The 20,787-nt window shown below is 50.2% G+C and overlaps 1 protein-coding gene across 2 annotated transcripts in view; it reads right to left on the minus strand.

The window, feature by feature from the left end:
- The window catches only part of LOC144728946 (E3 ubiquitin-protein ligase UBR2-like), a 51,357-nt gene extending 34,064 nt beyond the window's left edge, over positions 1-17,293 (minus strand). The window contains exons 1-17 of one of the 2 annotated variants that reach the window (XM_078608717.1): positions 17,005-17,293; positions 13,457-13,914; positions 13,181-13,259; positions 12,076-12,186; positions 10,260-10,402; positions 9,917-10,049; positions 9,166-9,228; positions 8,020-8,146; positions 7,142-7,237; positions 6,588-6,676; positions 5,651-5,749; positions 4,832-4,989; positions 3,841-3,940; positions 2,646-2,774; positions 2,233-2,419; positions 1,584-1,645; positions 162-272 (exon numbers count right to left, since the gene is read on the minus strand). In XM_078608717.1, the coding sequence (XP_078464843.1) occupies positions 162-272; positions 1,584-1,645; positions 2,233-2,419; positions 2,646-2,774; positions 3,841-3,940; positions 4,832-4,989; positions 5,651-5,749; positions 6,588-6,676; positions 7,142-7,237; positions 8,020-8,146; positions 9,166-9,228; positions 9,917-10,049; positions 10,260-10,402; positions 12,076-12,186; positions 13,181-13,259; positions 13,457-13,914; positions 17,005-17,067 (2,208 nt within the window). In that variant the 5' untranslated portion in view covers positions 17,068-17,293. Of the gene's footprint in view, positions 1-161; positions 273-1,583; positions 1,646-2,232; positions 2,420-2,645; positions 2,775-3,840; positions 3,941-4,831; positions 4,990-5,650; positions 5,750-6,587; positions 6,677-7,141; positions 7,238-8,019; positions 8,147-9,165; positions 9,229-9,916; positions 10,050-10,259; positions 10,403-12,075; positions 12,187-13,180; positions 13,260-13,456; positions 13,915-14,688; positions 14,758-17,004 lie in introns of those variants that run through there. The other variant, XM_078608718.1, reaches the window with a different exon arrangement.
- Between the last annotated feature and the right edge of the window lie 3,494 nt (positions 17,294-20,787).

Below are 20,787 nucleotides of genomic sequence, written 5' to 3' on the forward strand. Positions count from 1 at the left end.
ACTTTTCTGACAGTCAACTATTAATTTATCAATAAAAGCAAAATTCCACCTTGATACTCTTTTTAAAGAGAGTCCCTGTTCCAGATAACATGGTATCCATGGTTACCCTGTTGCCATGGCTACCTGCCTGGTTGTTGCTGTTACTGGGTTGCTGTGGCTACCTGGTTGGCGAGGGAGAAGCCGTTACGCCGCCACATGCCGGCGTTCACCTGCGCCAACAGCACCAGGCACCTGAGGGGCAATTCGGCCATGTCCTGTGGCTCCACGCTTTCCTGTAACACACAAACACAGACCCATGTGCGCACGCACACACAGAGAAGCACAGCCGCACACAAAAGACAAAGGCGCAAATACACAAATGCACGCACGCACACAAAGATCCCCCATATAACCTTTTAAAAGACTGTTGGGACAAGTGCTGATAAAGCAAGCGACCATTACAGCTGGCACGGTGCATGAGGGGGTGGATGGCCAGCACCACGCCCTGATGTTTAAACACCGCACCAGCTGCTCATTTAAGGCTCAGCCAACCTTGGGGAGAGGCCCAGGACCAGTTTAAATGTTAGTCACCAATGTTGGCTATGAGTGGAAATCGAACTCAGGTCGTCGGGTTCAAAGCACAATGCAATAACCACAATACCACCCCCCCGTACACAGAGACAAAGATCCCCCGTGTAGCCTTAACAGACTGTTGGGGCAAGTGCTGTTCGTGAGTATCTATGAAGGCCAGCATGGCAAACGAGGGGGTGGGTGGCCAGCACCAAGCCCGGCCGACTTTGTCTCCCTACTGGCGATGTTTACACACCGCACCAGGTACTCATTTGAGGCTGCGTCAATCTAGGAGAGAGGCCCAGGACTGGTTCAAATAATCGTCACTGATGTTGGCCGTGATCGGAAATCGAACTCGGGTTGCCGGGTTCGTTGCGGAGCGCGCTAACAGCTACACTACCGCTCCCCACACACAGACACAAATGGCACAGTCACATGCAGCAGCACCCTTCACCAAGGCCAAGTCCACTCAGTACCGAATCCTTCTGTATCCCATCAGCCTATCTCTTCGCCAGCCCATGCTGCACCTGTCCAGCCTCCGCTGTGGAGCCTCACGAGACATGTGGACTTTCTGACCAGCCATTGTATCCTCACCTGATGGCAAAGCCCGCTCAAAGGACGACATCCAAATATTTAATTTAAAGTATCTCTGAGCTCCTTATGCAATCCATGCTGATTAATCCCAGGATGGATATTAGACAGGCCAGCCTGAAAGCTTAAAGCCAGCAACAAGGTGTTCTTGTAAGGGGACAATGTTTTACAAGCATAGAGATGAGAGTTTATACATCTGCCAGTCATAACAAGTATTTTTTTAACCCATGGCCTCCTGCCAGCAGGACTTCGGCACTTCACGTGGCCTCAAAGTGCACCGAGTCTGGCATATGCGCCGTTTTGACGTCATCGCCACTTAGTGGCGAATGGCGGTTGTTGTTGGTGTTGCGTTTGTGGCATTGGTGTTAAGTTAGCGATATTGGTGCTGTTCGTGGTGGTGGTGGTGGTGGTGTTGTTGTCGTGCTATCGGTGGTGATATTTACCAGCAGATTCATCTCTGGGTAAGAAGACATGACCCCAGTGTGGCTCACCATCGCATAGAGGCCTGCGTGTACAACAGATACAGGAAAACTCATCACATGCATCTCAGTTCACAAACACGCTTGCGAAGTGAGGTTGTTGGTAGATTTATATGCGATTTGCACAATCCCATCATCACCCTTGATGGGCTGATGTGGTACAAGCATGGTGGTGAGTTGAGACGCGTGTAGGCAACGCAGCGACGTTGCGTTCCGACTTCAAACGACCGACGTCACGTGGTGCAATGAACGCTTCGTCAGTGCTACCCCTGGCCCTGCTTGGCCCCGAGCAAGATCCAGATATCTCGGCGCTGCCAACGATTCACTGCTTGGTTCCGGCTTGGCACGAGAGTCAGCCAGTGGAAATCCACAGGTACCATGAGGGCCTCAAGCGGGCACGGCTTGGATTTGCCAATGGCAAAAGGAAACGAGTGACCGAACGAGTGAGGGTGAGCAAGCCAGAGAGTGCATGATCGAGTGAGTGAGCGAGGGAGTGTTATGCGAGGTACATGGGTTCGATGCGTCAGTGGAAAAGGGCTTCAAGATTGCTCGTGTGAACAAGAGACACTGAAACGATGATGACGACGACGACGTCCGCTAAGGGGGCTCTCACCTGCGAGGAAGCGAGTCATGGGCAGGTGGGTGCTCACAGGCTGGCGAGAGACCAGATAGGGCATGGAGAGCAGGGAGTGGCCGCACAGCGCCAGCCTGACGGGTGTGGCGGCGGCGTTGTGGGGCACCGCGCCGGACGACTGCAGCGCGCGCACGCACAGCGCGTACGACTCCACCAGCACTGCCGCCTGCACGGCCGGCAGGAAACAACAACGAGGAGGGTCGTGCACACGGACGGATTCCGTATCGCGGTGAAACACACCTTGATCCTCGAGAGCGAAATTTAATCTGCGATAACAAAAACGGTAGGGCGCGCAGAGGAAGCAGTACACCGAGTCTCAACGCAACATAGGCCGCCTTTAAACGCCGGCTTGGCAGCTTGCGCGTGTGTGTGCGTGCGCACGCGTTGCTCACGTTGGACGCGCACCAGCCCTGCATCATGGTGATGGCATGCGTGACGGCGAGCTCCAGGCTGTAGGCCACGTCCCATTCGGGGTCCATCTCCACGTGCTGACTCAGCTGCCGCGTCACCGCCTCGATGCCCTGAAGCAGTTCGTTGCCCGGGTTCAGTCCAGAGTGAACCGTCACAGGAAGACGCAACCCCAACAATAAAACTACCACGCGCCTTTGGATATACTGGGTCCCGCCAAGAGCGAACCCTTAAAAATATGTCAACAAGTAGGAATAAAATAAATAAATGCTCTCCCAAAGTTCGCTCGTCATTTGCTGCATGTCATATCAGTTTAGTCGCCAACTCGATGAGAACATTAAATCATTTTCTCACGACTGAAACTTCAAACTTGTGTTGCATTTTTATTTATTGTTTCACAAATTATATGTGCACACCCCCCATCAAGGACCGGTCTGGCAAAATATTACTGTCTCGACTAAACATTAAACGACTGTGTTTGCAGTCGTGTGTATGCACAGAACACATCTGGCATTTTTAATCGTGGGGTAATTTAAAACTATCATTATTGTTATTAATATCAGACTGGTCTGTCAATCAAGGGTCTAGACCAGGGGTGGGAAACGTCCGGCCCGCGGGCCATATGAGGCCCGCGAAATCATTTGGTCTGGCCCTGCCAAAGGCAACCGCAGGCGGGACTCGAAATTCAATGAATCTAGGAGCAAACCTGGAAAATCAGTTGCGAGTAGCAACATCATCAATACCAGCTAACATCACACGCCTCGCCAAAGAGAAGCAGTTCCAGCCTTCCCATTAAAACAGGCTAATTTTTAAGTTGATAATTTTGTATGGCCCGCGAATGATGTTATAAATATACAAATGGCCCTTGGCAGAAACAAGGTTCCCCACCCCTGACAACAGATTTAACCTCTGAGTACACCATCAGACACCGAAAAATAATATAATTAGCCCGCAGGAACTGAGAGAAATAATACTTAACGGGAAAATTGGGAGAAAAAACAAAACAAATATTCCATGGATACAAAACGCACGAGGACGAACGCTGTAGCTGCGGAACGCAGAGTTAAAGAAGAGGAAATACTTAATTAAAGAAGATGAATAAATTAAAGAGGAATCATCACGCAGAGCATTGGTCCCCACTGCAGATGAGGTCTCTCCGAGCACCGCACTCCCTCGCACCTGCAGGACTTGCAGGAAGGTCATGAACTCTTGAAAGCCGGCAAGGAATTTGATCCTCAGGGCATCGCTCCATTCGCTAGGCCGAGCGATCAGGATAAACCTGGTTGAAAAGGAGCGGGGGGTGGGGAGGATGGGTGGGGGGGTAGGGAGGACTTGAGAGATCAGAGGGAACTGTGGGTATCCGTCCAGGGATCGCCCTGGGATTAGAGATGTCAGGACTCTATCAGAAGGATGCAAGTTGAATAAATCTCAGATCGCGATTGACCCATCGTCCACATTGTTCCTCTTGGCTCTTAGAAAGAGTGGGGATAAAGAGCGAGAGAGCAGGAGAGCTAGGAAGAGGTTCAGTGGGAGAGCAAGCAGGAGAGCACGTGGGTGAGCAATTGGGAGACAGATTGAGGGATGAAGACAGCATTTAAGTGAGTCAGAGTGGGATAGCGAGTAAAGTCGCTAAAAGTGGGGAGCGGTAGTTTAGCGGTTAGCGCACAATCCGAGTTCGATTCCTACACATGGCCAACACCGGTGACGGATATCTCAACCGGTACCTGAGCCTCCCCTAGGTCGACTAGGCCTCAAATGAATACCTGATGCGGTGTGTAAACATCGCCACTGGCGAGACAAAGACGGGCGGGCGTGGTGCTGGCCATCCGCTCCCCTCCTGTGCCGTGTCGGCCTTCATATGTGCTCGCTAACAGCATTTGCCCCAACAGTTGGTTCAGGCTATACGGGTGATCTTTGTCTTTCAAGTAGTTAAGAGCAAGCACTGGATTGGAGAAATAAAGCAATACAACAGCAAAGCAAGCAGCAGAGCAAGTTAGTGAGTGGGAGAGACGGAAGATGGAGAGCAAGCGGCAAAGCAAACCAAGTTGACAGGTGAGGGGCTAAGCGAGCAGGAAGGAAAGACGGCAAACCAGCAACACGGGGGGGGGCAACATAGGGAGTGTTTGGGACATCGAGCAGGAGTGAGCGGGAGCACCGACAGCACGCGTACTTGAGGTCGCCGAAGGTGTGCAGCGCACGGCGGAGCTGCACCGAGTCGGTGCGGTCCGGGTGCAGCGCCCCGTTGCCGCCCATCAGCTCCTGCAGCTGCTCCCGCATGGTCTTCACGAGGATGGACAGGGCGTCCTCCTCCATCACCAGATACCGTGCCTGCCGGCAAGGACGTAGCCACGGCAAAAGTCAAAGGAATTTCACGCGACTTTGTTGAAATATGTTGCTATAAGTTGTTGAACTTCTTTCGCACCGTGCTTAGTCAACCGTGTTAATCGGAGGTGCAGATACAGAGGCGGCGTGGGATTATTCTGTTCCGTTAAACCGCACTGCCTCTTCCGGATCTGTTCATCCGCAAAACGCAGCGTCTTTGTGACAGCCTCGGGCCGTGAGAATGGCGCGAATACCAAACGCATCGACGAATCCCTGAGGATGCGGCTGAGTCTAAGGTCGCAGCTCGGGTAGAGAGAGGCTAATGTATTGATGAGTGCACGGGAGTGCCGCGGTGGCGAGACGTTAACTACCTCGCCTGGTATGCAAAAGGTCGAGGGTTCAATCCCGACCCTGACGCCTGTATATTTCGAGTTTGCGGGTCTCTCTTCACATGGCTGCGTGGATTTTTCTTCTGGTCTTCTGGTTTTTCCCTCCACATTTAGAATCAATGTGCATTTAGAGTATTTGTCTGCTGTAAATTTCCACATTACAAGCCGCTTCGTTGAGCTTTCATTTGTCATGGCCAGGTCACTTCTGAAAAAGAGCTATATACCTGGAAGAGCCCAGGGCGCAGTGCACAAGGCTACGGGGCATCGCTCGCTCTCACCAGCGTGGGGACAGTGAACACCTGCACCGAGAGGCTGGTCACGGACAGATTTCGCTCGTGGTCATCGTCCAGGAAATCCTGCTGCAGCCGGCGGTAATTCTGTGGACACGCCAACCCACAGAGGCCATCAGCCGCGTAGATGGTCAGAGCAAGTGATGTCAGCAGAAAAATAAGTTTCATGTGCACGCCCTATGACCACATTGATATGTGCGAATATGCTTATACGTGAACACACACAGACACGCATACCAAACAAAATTCCCTGTTTATCCTCCCAGAATACCTATGCCCGCTCTGCAAAAAGACAAAGCCTTAACTGACTTTTGGGGCAAGTGTTGTAACTGAGCAACTATAAAGGCCGGCACGGCACGCGAGGTGGGGTGGGGTGTAGCCAACAACACGCCAGGCTGCTTTTGTCTCCCCAGTGGCCATGTTTACATATCGCAACAAGTCAACATAAGGGAAGGCCCAGGACTGGTTAAAAAATGTGTTGCTGGTGTTGGCCGTGAGCTGGAATCAAACTCTGATAGCCAGGATTAAAGTGCAGCGGGCGTAGCACTAGTGCTCCAAAAACAAAAATATATCCATAACATACCGTTGGGGCAAGTTATGCGAGCGAGCATCTATTAAGGCCGGCATGGCAAACGTGGGGGTGGATGGCCAGCACCACGCCTTTGTCTCCGTAGCGGCGATGTTTAGACACCACACCAGGTACTCATTTGAGATCAAGTTGATCTAGGGGAGGCCCAGGACCGGTTAAGACGATCGTCACTGGTGAGCGAAAATCGAATTCTGGTAGCCGGGATTGTAGCGCAGTGCACGAACCACTCCCGCTACGCACACAGACTGACACACGCGCATGCATGTGCGCGTTGACATGCAAGGGACACCCAGCGGACGCGTGCTCTCGCGTCCTCCCCGGGTGCGAGGGATTTACCCGTGTGAACACGACGGCGAAATGGCGCTTGTACTCGGCCTCCAGTAGGAGGCTGCCCATGATCAGGTCGTAGTGCACACTCCTCGCTCCTGCCCAGCAACACGCAGAGACAAACATCGCCCCGTGTAGCCTTCGATTAGCACGGTTGGCTACGTACGGTGCGGGAGAAGTTCAACAAACTTAGTAAACGAGAGTGTTGGGCCACGTGCTGTTTGTCAGCACCTATTATTGAGGGCGGCATGGCACACAAGAGAGTGGTGTGACCACCAAAGACAAAGACACCCCGTGTAGCCTTAACAGACTGTTGGGGCAAGTGCTGTTAGCGAGCGCCTATGAAGGCCGGCACGGCACACGAGTGGCTACGATGTCGTCCATGGTTGGGATTTTAAACTCAAGTTGTTAAGATATAAACATGACCATTATCATGCACCCCCCCCCACCCCCCCCTCATCCCTTCTTAGACCCAAAAGCCAATTTGGATCGATCGGAGGCAACAGTGTGTCTGAGGGCGGTGGTATTTCATCAGCAAAGATCCACACGGCGTGTGCTCTTACCCTTCCAGAGGCGCGAGTCCTGGAGCATGAGCATGCAGACGGGAGAGGCGTCACCGCCAGCCAGCAGAGCCTCGCACACCAGCACGCGCAGGCCCTCTGCGGCAGACCAGACAAGCACCGTTGGCGAGTGCCCGTTAAGGTCAGCACGGCGCTCAGCTGGGTGGCGCGGAGTGTGTGTGGTGTGTGTGGCAAGGTGAACATTGGGCACACTCGCAGACCCGGCCGCCTTCGATAGGACAAATAGAGATGGCTGTGATGTCATATCCAGCTGGATGCTGAGAGTTCAATAACAGCAAGTTGTAATTACAGGAAGCACATGTCACATTGCTGGGATGCTACGAAAAAAAATACCGTTTTATTATACTGTACCCCATTCAACCCAGAATAATTTAATGCCTTGTGGCTAAAACAAACCGAGTTAGGTGAAAATCCACATTACAAATGTGAGCCGAGATAATCAAAGTTCGTGAGAATCTATGCTAATCACATGTGGCTGGAATCCTTATTTGCATTTTGGGCAGTGCGAGCTCAGCGTCTATAACCATGGCCAGCGGTTGGCAACCTGCGGCTCTGAAGCCACACGTAGCTCTTTGTGATGTGAAGTTGCATGCATTGCAGCTCTTGAACTATTGAGTTTGCTCTTGTCATTTTAGTTTCCGACCCCTGACCATGACCATACTGGCTGTCTGAGCCACGCAGCCACGTCTCTTCGCTCAATGCTACTGCAGACGCAGCAAGACGATTGGAACGAGTCGCCGGTCAAAAAAATAGATTACATGGCCGTCCCCCTACACAGGTCGACATGCGTCGATGTGGCTTCAGGGTGCAATCCACGTCGACGGCTACACACGCGCGCGCTCGCTTGTTCGGCCGCTCACCGCATGTCTCGCAGATGTGATTGAGCCAGGCTAGCAGGCGCGTCGCGAACGTCTGGTGGGCGAAAAGCGAGGCCGACTCCACCTCCGTGCGCAGCGCCTTTTGTCCGCGCCGTGGAGAGCTACGGCCCTGCAGTGGCGGCGGTGAGGGCGGGCGACAGTGGTGCTCGTCACACACACAAACAAAAAGTGCACGCCACAAATGAACCTCGATACCTCGCCGATTCTCAAGGAGCATGAACCATCACGTCAGCTCCGGTCATTCTCGCAGTCGCGGCTTTTGGCTAACCATTGAACAAATAAGGGCCATGCATTGCGCGCTTTCAAATGTGCATCTGCGACCATCTGGAATGCTGTTCCTTCTGGCATGAGGAAGCCACTGGGAGCTATGCACTTTTAAATCATCTAGATTGAAAATTCACTTCTTGAGAATAGCTTTTTGTGCTTAATTTGTTGTCCTTCCTCCACACCTCAAATTTGCACGGTTGGCTAAGTACGGTGCGAAGTTCAACATACATATTACATACATGTATGGATGTATGTTTTCTGGTGAACGAGCCAAGCCACATGGCTATTACAGAGGACAGTGCATTGTTGTGCCACACTTCTATGCGCCTGCGAATATGCTCCCCCGCCTTCACCAACCTGCTCCGACCGAGGAGGTGAAATATGGTCAAGTTAACTCCCATGATCTGCATGGCGTGGGGTAGGCTCTAATCCAGCCATGGATTGACAAAGGGCTGTAACAACAAAAAAATCCCCCATATAGCATTAGCAAACCGTTTGGGCAAGTGCTGTTCGCGAGCACCTATGAAGGCCGCCACAGCACACGAGGGGGTGGGTGGTCAGCACCACGTCCGGCCGCCTTTGTCTCCCTAGCCACGATGTTTACACACCGCACCAGGCACATACTCATTTGAGGCTAAGTCGACCTAGAGGAGGCACAGGACCAGTTCAGACATTCATCACTGGTGTTAGCCATGAGCCGGAATCCTAGACACCCATACACACAATCGGCTGCCTATTTGTGTGTGTGTGACATAGGCTATGTCTCACACACGCCCAACAACAACAGACTCTATGTGTACTGCTCCTGCACATGCTAATTAAAAGGCTGCTGCAGATGAAGACACTAACACAGACACTTACAACGATGATTCTCTTGATTTCCTCGCACACTTGCTGCGAGCCGCAGTACACAGACTTGCGACCCTGTGGGAAGAGGAGAAAGGGGCCAGACTTGCGATCTCAACTATTTGGATGTTCTTGTTTAGCACGCTGGTTATCGTTTGGCATGTTGTTTGTTTTTGATGATGTGTTGGTGGTTGCTAGCATAATCTGTGTCATGGTTAGGGTCAATGCTGGCAATTGTGGCAGTGTTAGTGCTGGTGATCATGGCGGTGTTAGTGCTGGTGATCGTGGCGGTGTTAGTGCTGGTGATCGTGGTGGTGTTAGTGCTGTGATCATGGTAGTGTTAGTGCTGGTGATCATGGTAGTGTTAGTGCTGGTGATCGTGGTGGTGTTAGTGCTGTGATCATGGTAGTGTTAGTGCTCGTGATCGTGGTGGTGTTAGTGCTGGTGATCATGGTAGTGTTAGTGCTGGTGATCGTGGTGGTGTTAGTGCTGTGATCATGGTAGTGTTAGTGCTGGTGATCGTGGTGTTAGTGCCGTGATCGTGGTGGTGTTAGTGCTGTGATCATGGTGGTGTTAGTGCCGTGATCGTGGTGGTGTTAGTGCTGTGATTGTGTTGTTATTAGTGCTGGTGATCATGGCGGTGTTAGTGCTAGTGATCGTGGTGTTGTTAGTGCTGGTGATCATGGCGGTGTTAGTGCTGTGATCGTGGTGGTGTTAGTGCTGTGATCGTGGTGTTGTTAGTGCCGTGGATTGTGGCCCCACCCACCTGACGGTCCACAGCGGAGGCGAGGGAAAAGGCCTCCCTCTCCGAGCAGCCGATGGCCACCACCAGACAGCCGATGACATCGTTAAATGTGTGCACCTCGTCATTGTACAGGACACAGTGATACACTTCATCACTGCACACACACACACATACACACGCATGCCCATGTACACATTATACGCATGCATGTTTACAATAATAACATAAATCCAGAACCAAGTACAATTTACTTCAGGGTATGGGCATTTCGAGGCTACCCGTGGCTGCCTCCCGATGCCCAGCCACATCATTCATTAGCCCTCCCCGAGAGGAGAAACCGCAGGGTAGGGCGTACGTGGCGTACGTGTGGGTTTGCGGGTGGAAGTTGCGCAGCAGAGGGCCCAGCGAGGGGTCCCAGGTGAGCGCGTCGATGGCGTACTGCAGCAGCACGGGGAAGAGGATTCGTGCTCGCTCCTCCACGCCATCGGGGAGAACGCCTACGCCCGCCTGCGCAAAGACAAAGAGCCCCCCCCCCCCCCCGTATAGCCTCAACAGACTGTTGGGGCAAGTGCTGTTGTAGCGAGCAGCACCGATGAAGGCTGGCATGGCACACGAGGCACCACAGCCAGCCGCCTTTGTCTCCAAAGTCGCGATGTTTACACATGGCACCAGGTACTAGTTTGAGGATGAGTTGATCTAGAGAAGGCTCAGGATCAGTTCAGAGATAATTGTCACTGGCATTGGCCGTGAGTGGGAATCTAACTCGGGTTGCCGGATTCGTATATCACGGTGCGCTAACCAATGTGCCACCGCTCGCCTGCACACACACACACACGCACGTAAAAAAACACTAAAAACCACCTCATGTTGCCAGAGACTGTGACGGCAAATTCTGTTAGTGAGCACCTACTAAGGCTGGCATGGCGCGCAAGCCTGGGCAGGACCGGCAAAACGTAACAGTGTGTCCCTATTCAGGCCTGTCAGCATGTTAAATCAATTCGTGGGATGAACACTGATGCAAATCAATTATTTAAGATACAAGCAAATGATATTCCAGTTGTATGCTAATTTACCTTTAGGCTACGAGAACAAAACAAGACGAAACAATAAATAATACACAAACAAGTCAGTAAAAACAAGACAAACATCATCTATTCTTGAATCAAATAATGACCCCAATTGGACATCATTCTTGAATCGCAGGGGAGGGTTGATTGTTCGGTGCCTAGCAGCTATAACCACACCTGCCTACATTTTAGTTTACACACCATGGCAGGTTCTCGTTTAAAGCTGAATTGACTTAAAGGAGTGGCCCTGAACTGGTTCTGATACCACATGCCACCGATATGGCACATGGCTGGGAATCTAAACACGGATCACTGGGATTAAAGCGCAGTGGTTTATTCACCACTGCTCTCCAATTACATACAGCGCATGTGTATAATAAACTTGGCAGGACCCTGCTGTAAAAAGTCAATATTTAGAGAGGCTATCCTGGGTAAACAAGCATAACAAATATACTATGCCGATGACGAAATCACCTGGAACACCCCCGATTTCAAGAAGCTCAGCAGAAATTGAGTCTGGATAGTGCTTGGATGGGTGACCACCATGCACAAAAGATGTTATTATAGGGCTACATGGTTATCTTCTGCTGTTATGGCCAAGAAAAGTGCAAACAATCCACTTCTGTACAGTACTTTTATGCTCCCACGTTTATGCGCTGGGCCTTAAAAAATATTAACTATTTTTATTTTACCAGAACTACATAGCTCTTTTTCAGAAACAACCTGGCCACAAATAATAGCTCAACGAAGTGGCTTATCATGTGGAAGCCAAGTACTCTAAATGCATGTTTCTAAATGTTGAGGGGAAAATCGGAGGACCCGGAAAAAAGTCCACGTGACCACGGGGAGAACAGGCAAACTCCAAATATAAAGCAGGCGTCAATGGTTGTGATCTAACCCACGACCTCCTGTACACCAAACAAGGTAGTTAACATCTCGTCACCGCAGCGCCTTAACCGACACCGATGACTGCCATAAATGAGGACGAATAATCCCTGCAACCGGCACGGACAGGAGAGGCCCTTGCCCGGCAGTGTATTAACAACAAGGAGGTGCACGTGAACCCACGCACGCGACGCGTGCACTCGCGGGGGCCGCGGCTGCGTTGCTCACAGTGGCTGCTGCGTCAGTGTGTCCCGGCGCATGCATGCTGCAGTGCGGCTCTGTCCTCCACGCTTCACGGTCTCCGCAGTCGCACACCCCTCCGCCACCCGACGTACTCATCTGCACACGCACAAACACCCCCCCATATAAATGATGAAAGATAAGAATAGGTTTTACCCTTTCCGGTAATAAAACAGGTGTTAAGATGTTCAAACACCGAATAAGATACCTTTTGCAAGGCATCACGTCTGCATTAATCACACGTACTAGTGGCGAAACATGCAAACAAACATGCTCTGATAATATTTGATGCATCATCTTCGAAACTGATTGGCCTACACCAGAGGCAGCCTTCTTTATGACCTTGTCTCACCAGTGTTAGACCAGATAACGCCTTTTGATACTGGAAAAATGGTCCCATAGATATAACCCCCAATATAACTTCCAGACTGTCGGGGAAAGTGTTGTCAGCGAAACACATGTTAATGGCAGCACGGCGCACGGTGGGTCAGATATGATCAGCACCATGCTCGGCTGGCTTTGTCACGGCAATGCTGATGGCTACACACAGTACCAGGTGTTAATTCAAGGCCGAGTTGGCCTAGAGGGGGGGCCCAAGACAGGTTTATAAACTGCAGGCTACTTATGTTCTCCGTCATGGCCGGGGATCGAAGCCAAGTTAGCCGGGTTGGAGTACAATGTGCGAACCACTCTGCCACAGCTTTACGTTCACCAAATCAGCACAAGCACATCATCAGCAAGAGTTACATTGACCTCATATAACACTCCCTAGCTCACTCATTCGGTCATGCGCTCTCTGGCTTGCTCACCGTCACTCAGTCACTCATTTCCTTTTTACAATAGCACATCCGAGCCGAGCCAGCATGAGGCCCTCGCAGCACGACTGGTTTTCTATTGGCTGCACCGAGTCAGACCTAAACTGTGATATGATGGCCTCACAAGACATCTGAATCTGGTTTGGGGCCAAGCAGGGATAGGGGTGGGGCAAATATTGCATTCATTGCATGTAATGTAAGTCGGTACACTGACAACAGAGCGTCACCGCAGCTTGGTTGTACAGTGGAAAAGAGTTATCGCTTTCATCCTTACTCACTCTGTATCTGTGGGTGCGGTGGACGCTCTGCTGGAAGCAGTCCATGCAGAGCACACACGTGGGGTCTGCTGCACATTCCCTGCAGGACACAAGACGGGCAGTTTTGTTTGGCCGAGTCTCACTTCAAACAGAGCTCACGCTGCCTTGCCACTCGGACGAGACATTGCGCTCTTCATGCGCAGTCACCCGGCTCAAAAAGCAAACATTTCAAACCCGACGCGATTTGGTGCGACTCTCAAGCTCTACTGCTGTTGTCGACTGTCGCCCTCCTCCCACCTGCACGAGTATGTGGGCTCCCCGCTGCGGAACACGTGCCCGCACAGCTGTGCTGGTCGGTTAGACAGCTGCAAGCGGGGGAAGCCAGCTTCCGGATCCTCCCCGCACAGGAACCAGCCGAGGGGATCCAGCAGGACGCGGCGAACGAGCAGCTCCCCTTGTCCTCCCAGGCCCTCGTCAGCGTCATTGCCACCGTCGGCCGTTTCAGAATCGCCGCCCGGCGTTGCAGTGACTGCGTTGGGTGTTTCGGGCGTTCCTCCGGGTGGCGCATTGCTGCTGCTGCTGCTGGTGCTGCTGCTGGTGCTGGGAGTTTCAGGCGTGCCGCCCTCCGGGACGCTGGGCCGGGTGCGAGTCGCCGCTTCAAAGCCACCACAAGTGCGGTGGATGCCGGGCACGAAGCGTGCCAGATGGCCCAAAATGTGTTGTTGTAAACTGCTGCCTCCGTCACGCTGCCACACCTGGGGGCCACAATCGGCAAAGAAAAGCGTACAGTTCTTGGCTGTGCATGTGGAAGAGACGGTATGCAAACAAAAACAAAATTTAGCCGCATGAAGTGTTGGCTAACAGTCGATACAAGTGTATCTGAATTTTTTTTTTTAAACATTGACCGTTATTCAAAATGTATTGAGAATGTCATATCCACGTTGTGCATTCGTTTCTGGCCCTTCTAAAAGCATGGGTGGATATGTGTTGATTAGTCTTCCCAGATAAGGTGCAGGCATACCTGTCAACCCATATGGTTTACCCGTATGGGGGGGGGGGGTTGAAGCCTCGATAATAATTTGTCTACATTGGCCTACAAATTAGTTAGATAGTCCGACGGTGGACTATCAGTTTGCTTAAACACGTTAATATTGTTAATCCTTGATCGTTTCTGCGTGGATTAAATATCGGGGGGGGGAGGGGGGTTGCATCAAGTGTACGTACGCAGGTGGGGGCGGTGTAAAAAGTACGCGTGCGTACAGGGAGGGGGGGAGGGGACAAGTTTTGACAGATTTTTGCGTACGTACTAAATGGATGGCCCCTATTCTTGTACGGGGAAATTGAGTTTTCAGGTGATGGGACTTTGTAGGATGAACATTGAGATTTATAAGGGCACGAGGTGACCAATATGGTCTGAATTGGTCTGTAATAAGGTAGGCGCTGATAAGGGGTTGACAAATATGGGCAGGCTAAACTTGACTCTACAGTCAATATATATAGGTGTACAGTCAAGTGTAGCCTGTGCAGACCTTAATTGCCACTGGTGATGTTCGTAAGTCGATGACCGTCGTACTGCACATGTACTCGACTGCTGATAAAACCCGCACGCAAATTAAACACGACACCTCGACGCCTGTGCCATTACACGAGTTGCAAATTCACAATTGTGATATAAACAAAGTCATGAAAGTGGAAGATGGTTCAGATGCCAGTGTGTGGCTCCGATTCGTAACGAGCTGCACCACTGCCAGGTTGAACGCAATAAAACATTTCCACATTATCTAGATTATAAGACACTCCCGGAAGGTAAGATGCACCCCAAACTTGTGCTCGGTAAAATGATACAAAACTGGTCACGCACACTTACCGCACTACAGTAGAAGGCGCACTCAAACTATCCCTTTAAAATATAGTACGGGGGGAGGGGGTGCGAATAAGGTACAATCAGGAGAATAAGGGACGATCTTGACTCATTCATCCGTCTTATTACATGAGAACTTAAAGTGGCATTTATCCAGTGAAGGCACGTCTCTGGGACTCTCGCAGGAGGATTGTGCATTTGGGATGAATAGGCCAATCCCTGTCATGGTTCACCTATACTGTATAGGCACCACGGTGGTGAGATGTTAAATACCTCGCCTGGTATGCAGGAGGTTGTGGGTTTGATCCCGACCCTGACGCCTGCTGTATATTTAGAGTTTGCGTGTGTCTCTCTCCCCGTGGTTGTGTGGATTTTTTATCTGGGTCCTCCGTTTTCCCCTCCGCATTTAGAAACATGCATTGAGAGCACAGTATTTGGCTGCAATCAATTTCCACTTCGTTAAGCTATCACATTTATGGTCAGGTTGTTTCTGAAAAAGAGCTAAATAGCTCAGTGGGCTTTAGCTGGTCAAATAAATATAATTTAAATAGTTAATGTCCGAACGAGTGGCATCGTTGGTAGGGCGAGCAATCGGCTCGCACTTTGAGGATGTCATGTTTGAATCTTGAGTTGGACGGATGGTTCAGGGGTCACAACGCTGAGCTGGCATGGCTGAGGAGTTAGGTTCGAATCCAGACAGGCGTCTTGCGGTTAAACTGGGGGGGTCTCATTTGTGACCGGGCTGAGATCGTCAGCACAGTCACCATTCAACTGGAATGGGTCATCTTCTGAGGACAAACTCGTGTTCAAATGTATCATAGAATCCATGTGTCCACAATAATAGTGTTCAATGAGTTACATGGAGAAATCCCACACGTACAAGGGGATAGCACGCATTTGGCTGCCATAAATTTCCACGCGATAAGCCACTTTGTTGAGCTATCATGTGGCCAGGTCGCTTCTGAAAAGGAGCCACATAGCTCAGTGGGCTTGACCTGGTAAAATCCAAATACAGTTATTAGTTTTATACCATACTTTCTGGGGACACCCCCACGCATCGGAGAGGATAACTCTTTTGGAAGAAAAAAAACCCATTAAAAGACTGTCTCCCGCTCGTGGAACGGTGCTCAGCTCATGTTTACGGGCTTGTGCCCCACTTGTGGGAATTCCCCGGTTATGTGGCGGGGCCAAGTTACTCCAATTGGCCAACCACCAAATGCGTATTGCCAGTGACGAATTCAAAAGCCAAGTTAGGTGCGTTTTCCTGCCTACGCAATAGGGCGGTGCGTAGACTTGTTTACAGCAATAATTAAGGAAGAAAACCCTGAAATTAAACCTTAATTGCCACCGGTGTAAATCGGAGCTAAGCGTTGTGTTTAAGTTGATTTATGCATCTGCCCACTGGGCCCTCTTAACGAAAACCCATAACTATGGCGGCTACCAATAACACCTGGGAAAACCCCCAATGTTATACAAGGCCAGAGCCAGCGGCTAGGGAATGGAAAATAAAATTAACTCTAGAAAATTGTGAAATATGTAAACAAATTCGGTATCAGGGATTAAATGAGAATGAACCGACACAAGTCGAACGTAGCAGCAGCAGCATCCAGCACAGGAGCTGGATAACAACCAAACTACGGCACCAAAGACAAATATACACGGCACACGAGGGGGGTTTTGGGTGGCCAGCACCACGCCCGGCCGCCTTTGTCTCCCCAGTGTCGATGTTTACTACACACCGCACCAGGTACTCATTTGAGATATTCCGTCACCGGTGTTGACCGTGAGCGGGAATCGAACTCGGCTGGGTTCGTTGCGCAGCGCAGCGCTAACCACTACACCACCGCTCCCCGCTACGGTACACACACACACAGGCGTACATACACATATTGAACAACAGCAGCAGCAGCAGCATGAAGACAGCGAGCGTCTCGTGACTGCTCTACGGCGTTCTCGGCCTCGGCCTCCTCCTCCTGCTGCTCACCCAGGCCGCGTCTCTCGAGAACGCCTCGTCCCGCAGCGCGGAGCTCAACTCGCCCTCGGTCATCTCGGCGGCATCCACGTGGGGGGGAGGGGGGCCGCTCCCGCTGGTGCGGTGGCCCGGGGCTGTTGGTTGCGTTTCGCCTCACGGGTCGCGAGAAGCGCCCAGGGGGAACGGGAAGGAGGGCGGGGGAGAATGGAGGACCCCCCTTTTGGTCAGGGATGCGGGTCAGGGATGCAAGGGGGGAACCGTTTCGATTGCACGCGCGTCGCGTTTCCGGTCGGACCCGATCCGATGCGGCACCGACTTCCGGCCGCTTGCTGCCGACGCGCTAACACGGAGGGAAACAATGCGTCGCGCAAACATATCGCGATATATCGGCAGATATCGCGATATCGCGATCTATTTGCAGGTAACTCGATATCGCGATATATCGGCAGAAATCGCGATATTAGTTGAGTTAGTCTTGAGATTGGGTGAGTGGTGAGACTGGGAGAATCCTACAGATTGTGTGAGTCTTGAGATTGAGTTTTGAGACTGGGTGAGTCTTAGAGACTGGATGAATCTTGAGACTGGGTGAGTTTTGAGACTGTGAGAGTCTTGAGATTGAGTGAGTCTTGAGATTGAGTTTTGAGACTGGGTGAGTCTTAGAGACTGGATGAATCTTGAGACTGGGTGAGTCTTAGAGACTGGATGAATCTTGAGACTGGGTTAGTCTTGAGACTGGGTGATTCTTGAGACTGGGTGAGTTTTGAGACTGTGAGAGTCTTGAGATTGAGTGAGTCTTGAGATTGAGTTTTGAGACTGGGTGAGTCTTAGAGACTGGATGAATCTTGAGACTGGGTGAGTCTTAGAGACTGGATGAATCTTGAGACTGGGTTAGTCTTGAGACTGGGTGATTCTTGAGACTGGGTGAGTTTTGAGACTGTGAGAGTCTTGAGATTGAGTGAGTCTTGAGATTGGGTGAGTGTTGAGACTGTGAGAGTTTTGAGATTGGATGAGTGTTGAGACTGGGAGAATCTTACAGAGTTTTGAGACTGGGTGAGTCTTATAGACTGGGTGAGTTGAGACTGATGAGTCTTGAGACAGATAGCTCCACGAAGTGGCCTATCATGTGGACATTTATAGCGGCCAAATGCTCTAAGTCTAAACACACGTTGATTCTAAATGTGGAGGGAAAACCCGGAGAAGAATGCACGCGACCACGGAGAGAGAGACACGCAAACTCCAATTTCCAGCGTCAGGGTCGGGATCCAGCCCACGACCTCCTGTATACCAGGCGAGAAAGTTAACATCTCGCCACCTTGATGATGAGAGAGAGACACGCAAACTTCAAATATGCAACAGGCGTCAGGGTCGGGATCCAACCCACGACCTCCTGTATACCAGGCGAGGAAGTTAACATCTCGCCACCTTGATGATGAGAGAGAGACACGCAAACTTCAAATATGCAACAGGCGTCAGGGTCGGGATCCAACCCACGACCTCCTGTATACCAGGCGAGGAAGTTAACATCACGCCACCTTGATGATGAGAGAGAGACACGCAAACTTCAAATATGCAACAGGCGTCAGGATCGGGATCCAACCCACGACCTCCTGTATACCAGGCGAGAAAGTTAACATGTCGCCATCGCGGCACCCCTACTGCAATATATTAATTGTCTTTGAAACTGATTTACAATGCATCTACTATCAGAGCATTTTTGCATTATCTTTGAAACTGATTGACAATGCACATGCTATAAGATTTTGCTTGTTTCGATGTTTTATCACAAGTACGAGTTGTTAATACAGACTTAATTCCTTGCAAAAGGTTCCTTTTTGGTGTTTGAACATCTTAACACCTATTTTATTGCTAGAAAGGGTAAAAACTATTCTTATTTTTGTACGTACAGTACTGTACTTTGATACCGCCAAAAAAAAGATCCCATGGGTATTAATCTACCACAGTCGATCACTGCCTCGGTGCCTGAGGGTATCCAGGCCCCGAAGTTTTTATTTTGCTTCTGAGTTTTCCCGTTGGGGGCGCGGATTGACAATGTGGCCAGAAAACAGCTTTAACCAGGAGCTTCATTGCTCGCTATCGATTGTGACCATCGATGGTTTTTTTTGTGGTCATCTTCGTGGCAGCGGCGGCGGCTTCTGGGCTGGGCCATCGAACAGAGGCGTCACCACATCGCGTGGCGCTTTCAGATGCGTTGCTTCTGCGGCCGTCTGGAACGTTCTTCCTTTACGATGTGAGGAAGCCGCTGGAGCTATGCACTTTTAAAGCTAGATTTTAAACTCGTTTCTTTAGAAATTATTTTTGTGTTCAGTTTGTTGTCCTTCCCCCGCACCTACGATCAGCACGGTTGGCTACGTACTGTAATAAGTATAACCCGTAAAAACAAAGTTTTTCACTATAAATCCTTTATATGCGTGGCGGATAGAGTCCTCTCGTCCTCTGGCTTGAGATGGCTGCCACCTATGGGTCAGATGATTGCATTGCACCATTAAGCAATTGGTAATTAAATATAATATTTTTGTCCTAAAAAGTGTAAAATTTTGGAAAAAAAATTTCACGAACATTAATTGTCACGCACAACGAGTCTGTGTGGAAAATGTCAGCTCGATTGGATCACGGGAAGTGGGTTAAAAACGACCGAAAGATTTGCACGGTCCTAAGCAAGCAAGCGAACTTAATATAAAGGGTTTAAAAAAGAAGTTCAACATACGTACATATATAAACTAGTGTAGCTGGTCCTGATCAATTCCCTGTGTTCGCTAATATCGAGAAGAGTCCAGTTGCATGTCAATTTGATTCGCACGTTAATGGTCATGCATTTACCCGTAAAATGTAATTTAGTGATATATTTATACGCATTACGAATCATTATATTTTGTTAATCAGGAAATACTACGCCCGGTATGATTCACATTTAGTGTGAATCTGTGCTGCGCCCAAACTATGGAATGCCTAATTCTAGATTTGAAGTTTTCGTGACTGCAAGGATCCATACTTTTTGCTTCTTTCGGAGACTTTGCCGAAAAAAACAGAGTATGGAATGCCTTCCCACCAGTGGCTATTCAGGCGAGCTCACGCATCGTGTTTAGATCTTCTTTAAAGACCCAGATGTTTGGCCTGCAGGCCTACACGTCCCATGTTATGGCCCAGTGGACTCTGGACTTTGTAGTACGGGTCTTTTTTTAATATGTCCTACGTTAGTGCATGGTGCACTGAGACCCTTATACATCTCCTGGTGCGGAAGTTGAAACAATGAGCAAGTTTTCAAGTCCCTTCACCATCGGCCACCGCCAGAACTATAAATGTGTACACCACTTAAAGCTTTCGTGACCGCAGGAATTCATATTCTTGGGTCTTTCGGCAAAGTCACGTAGCTTGGTTCAAAGAAAATATCAAAAAAATAACAAAAACTACGACGTTTCGATCGCAACACAAGCGGTCGTCTTTTTTCCTGAAGACGACTGCTTGTGTTGCGATCGAAATGTCGTAGTTTTTGTTATTTTCTTTGAACCTATCTACGTGACTTTACCGAAAGACCCAAGCTATATGTGTACACCACAGTCCGGCAGATTTGTTTTGTGTGGTGGGGTAAAATGTGGGTACTTCTCACCACTATAAAAACGCCTGGTCACTGTGGAAAAGTAGGCCAAATAATCCCTAAATGCGTTTCCATATAGCTCCCCCTATTAATACCGTACACACACACAAAACAAAGATAAAGATCACCCTATAGCAGTAACAGACTGGTGTGGCAAGGGCTATTAGCGAACTTCTATTAAG

Source organism: Lampetra planeri, chromosome 30, assembly GCF_965212315.1.
Source record: "Lampetra planeri chromosome 30, kcLamPlan1.2.h2, whole genome shotgun sequence".
NCBI lineage: Eukaryota > Metazoa > Chordata > Hyperoartia > Petromyzontiformes > Petromyzontidae > Lampetra > Lampetra planeri.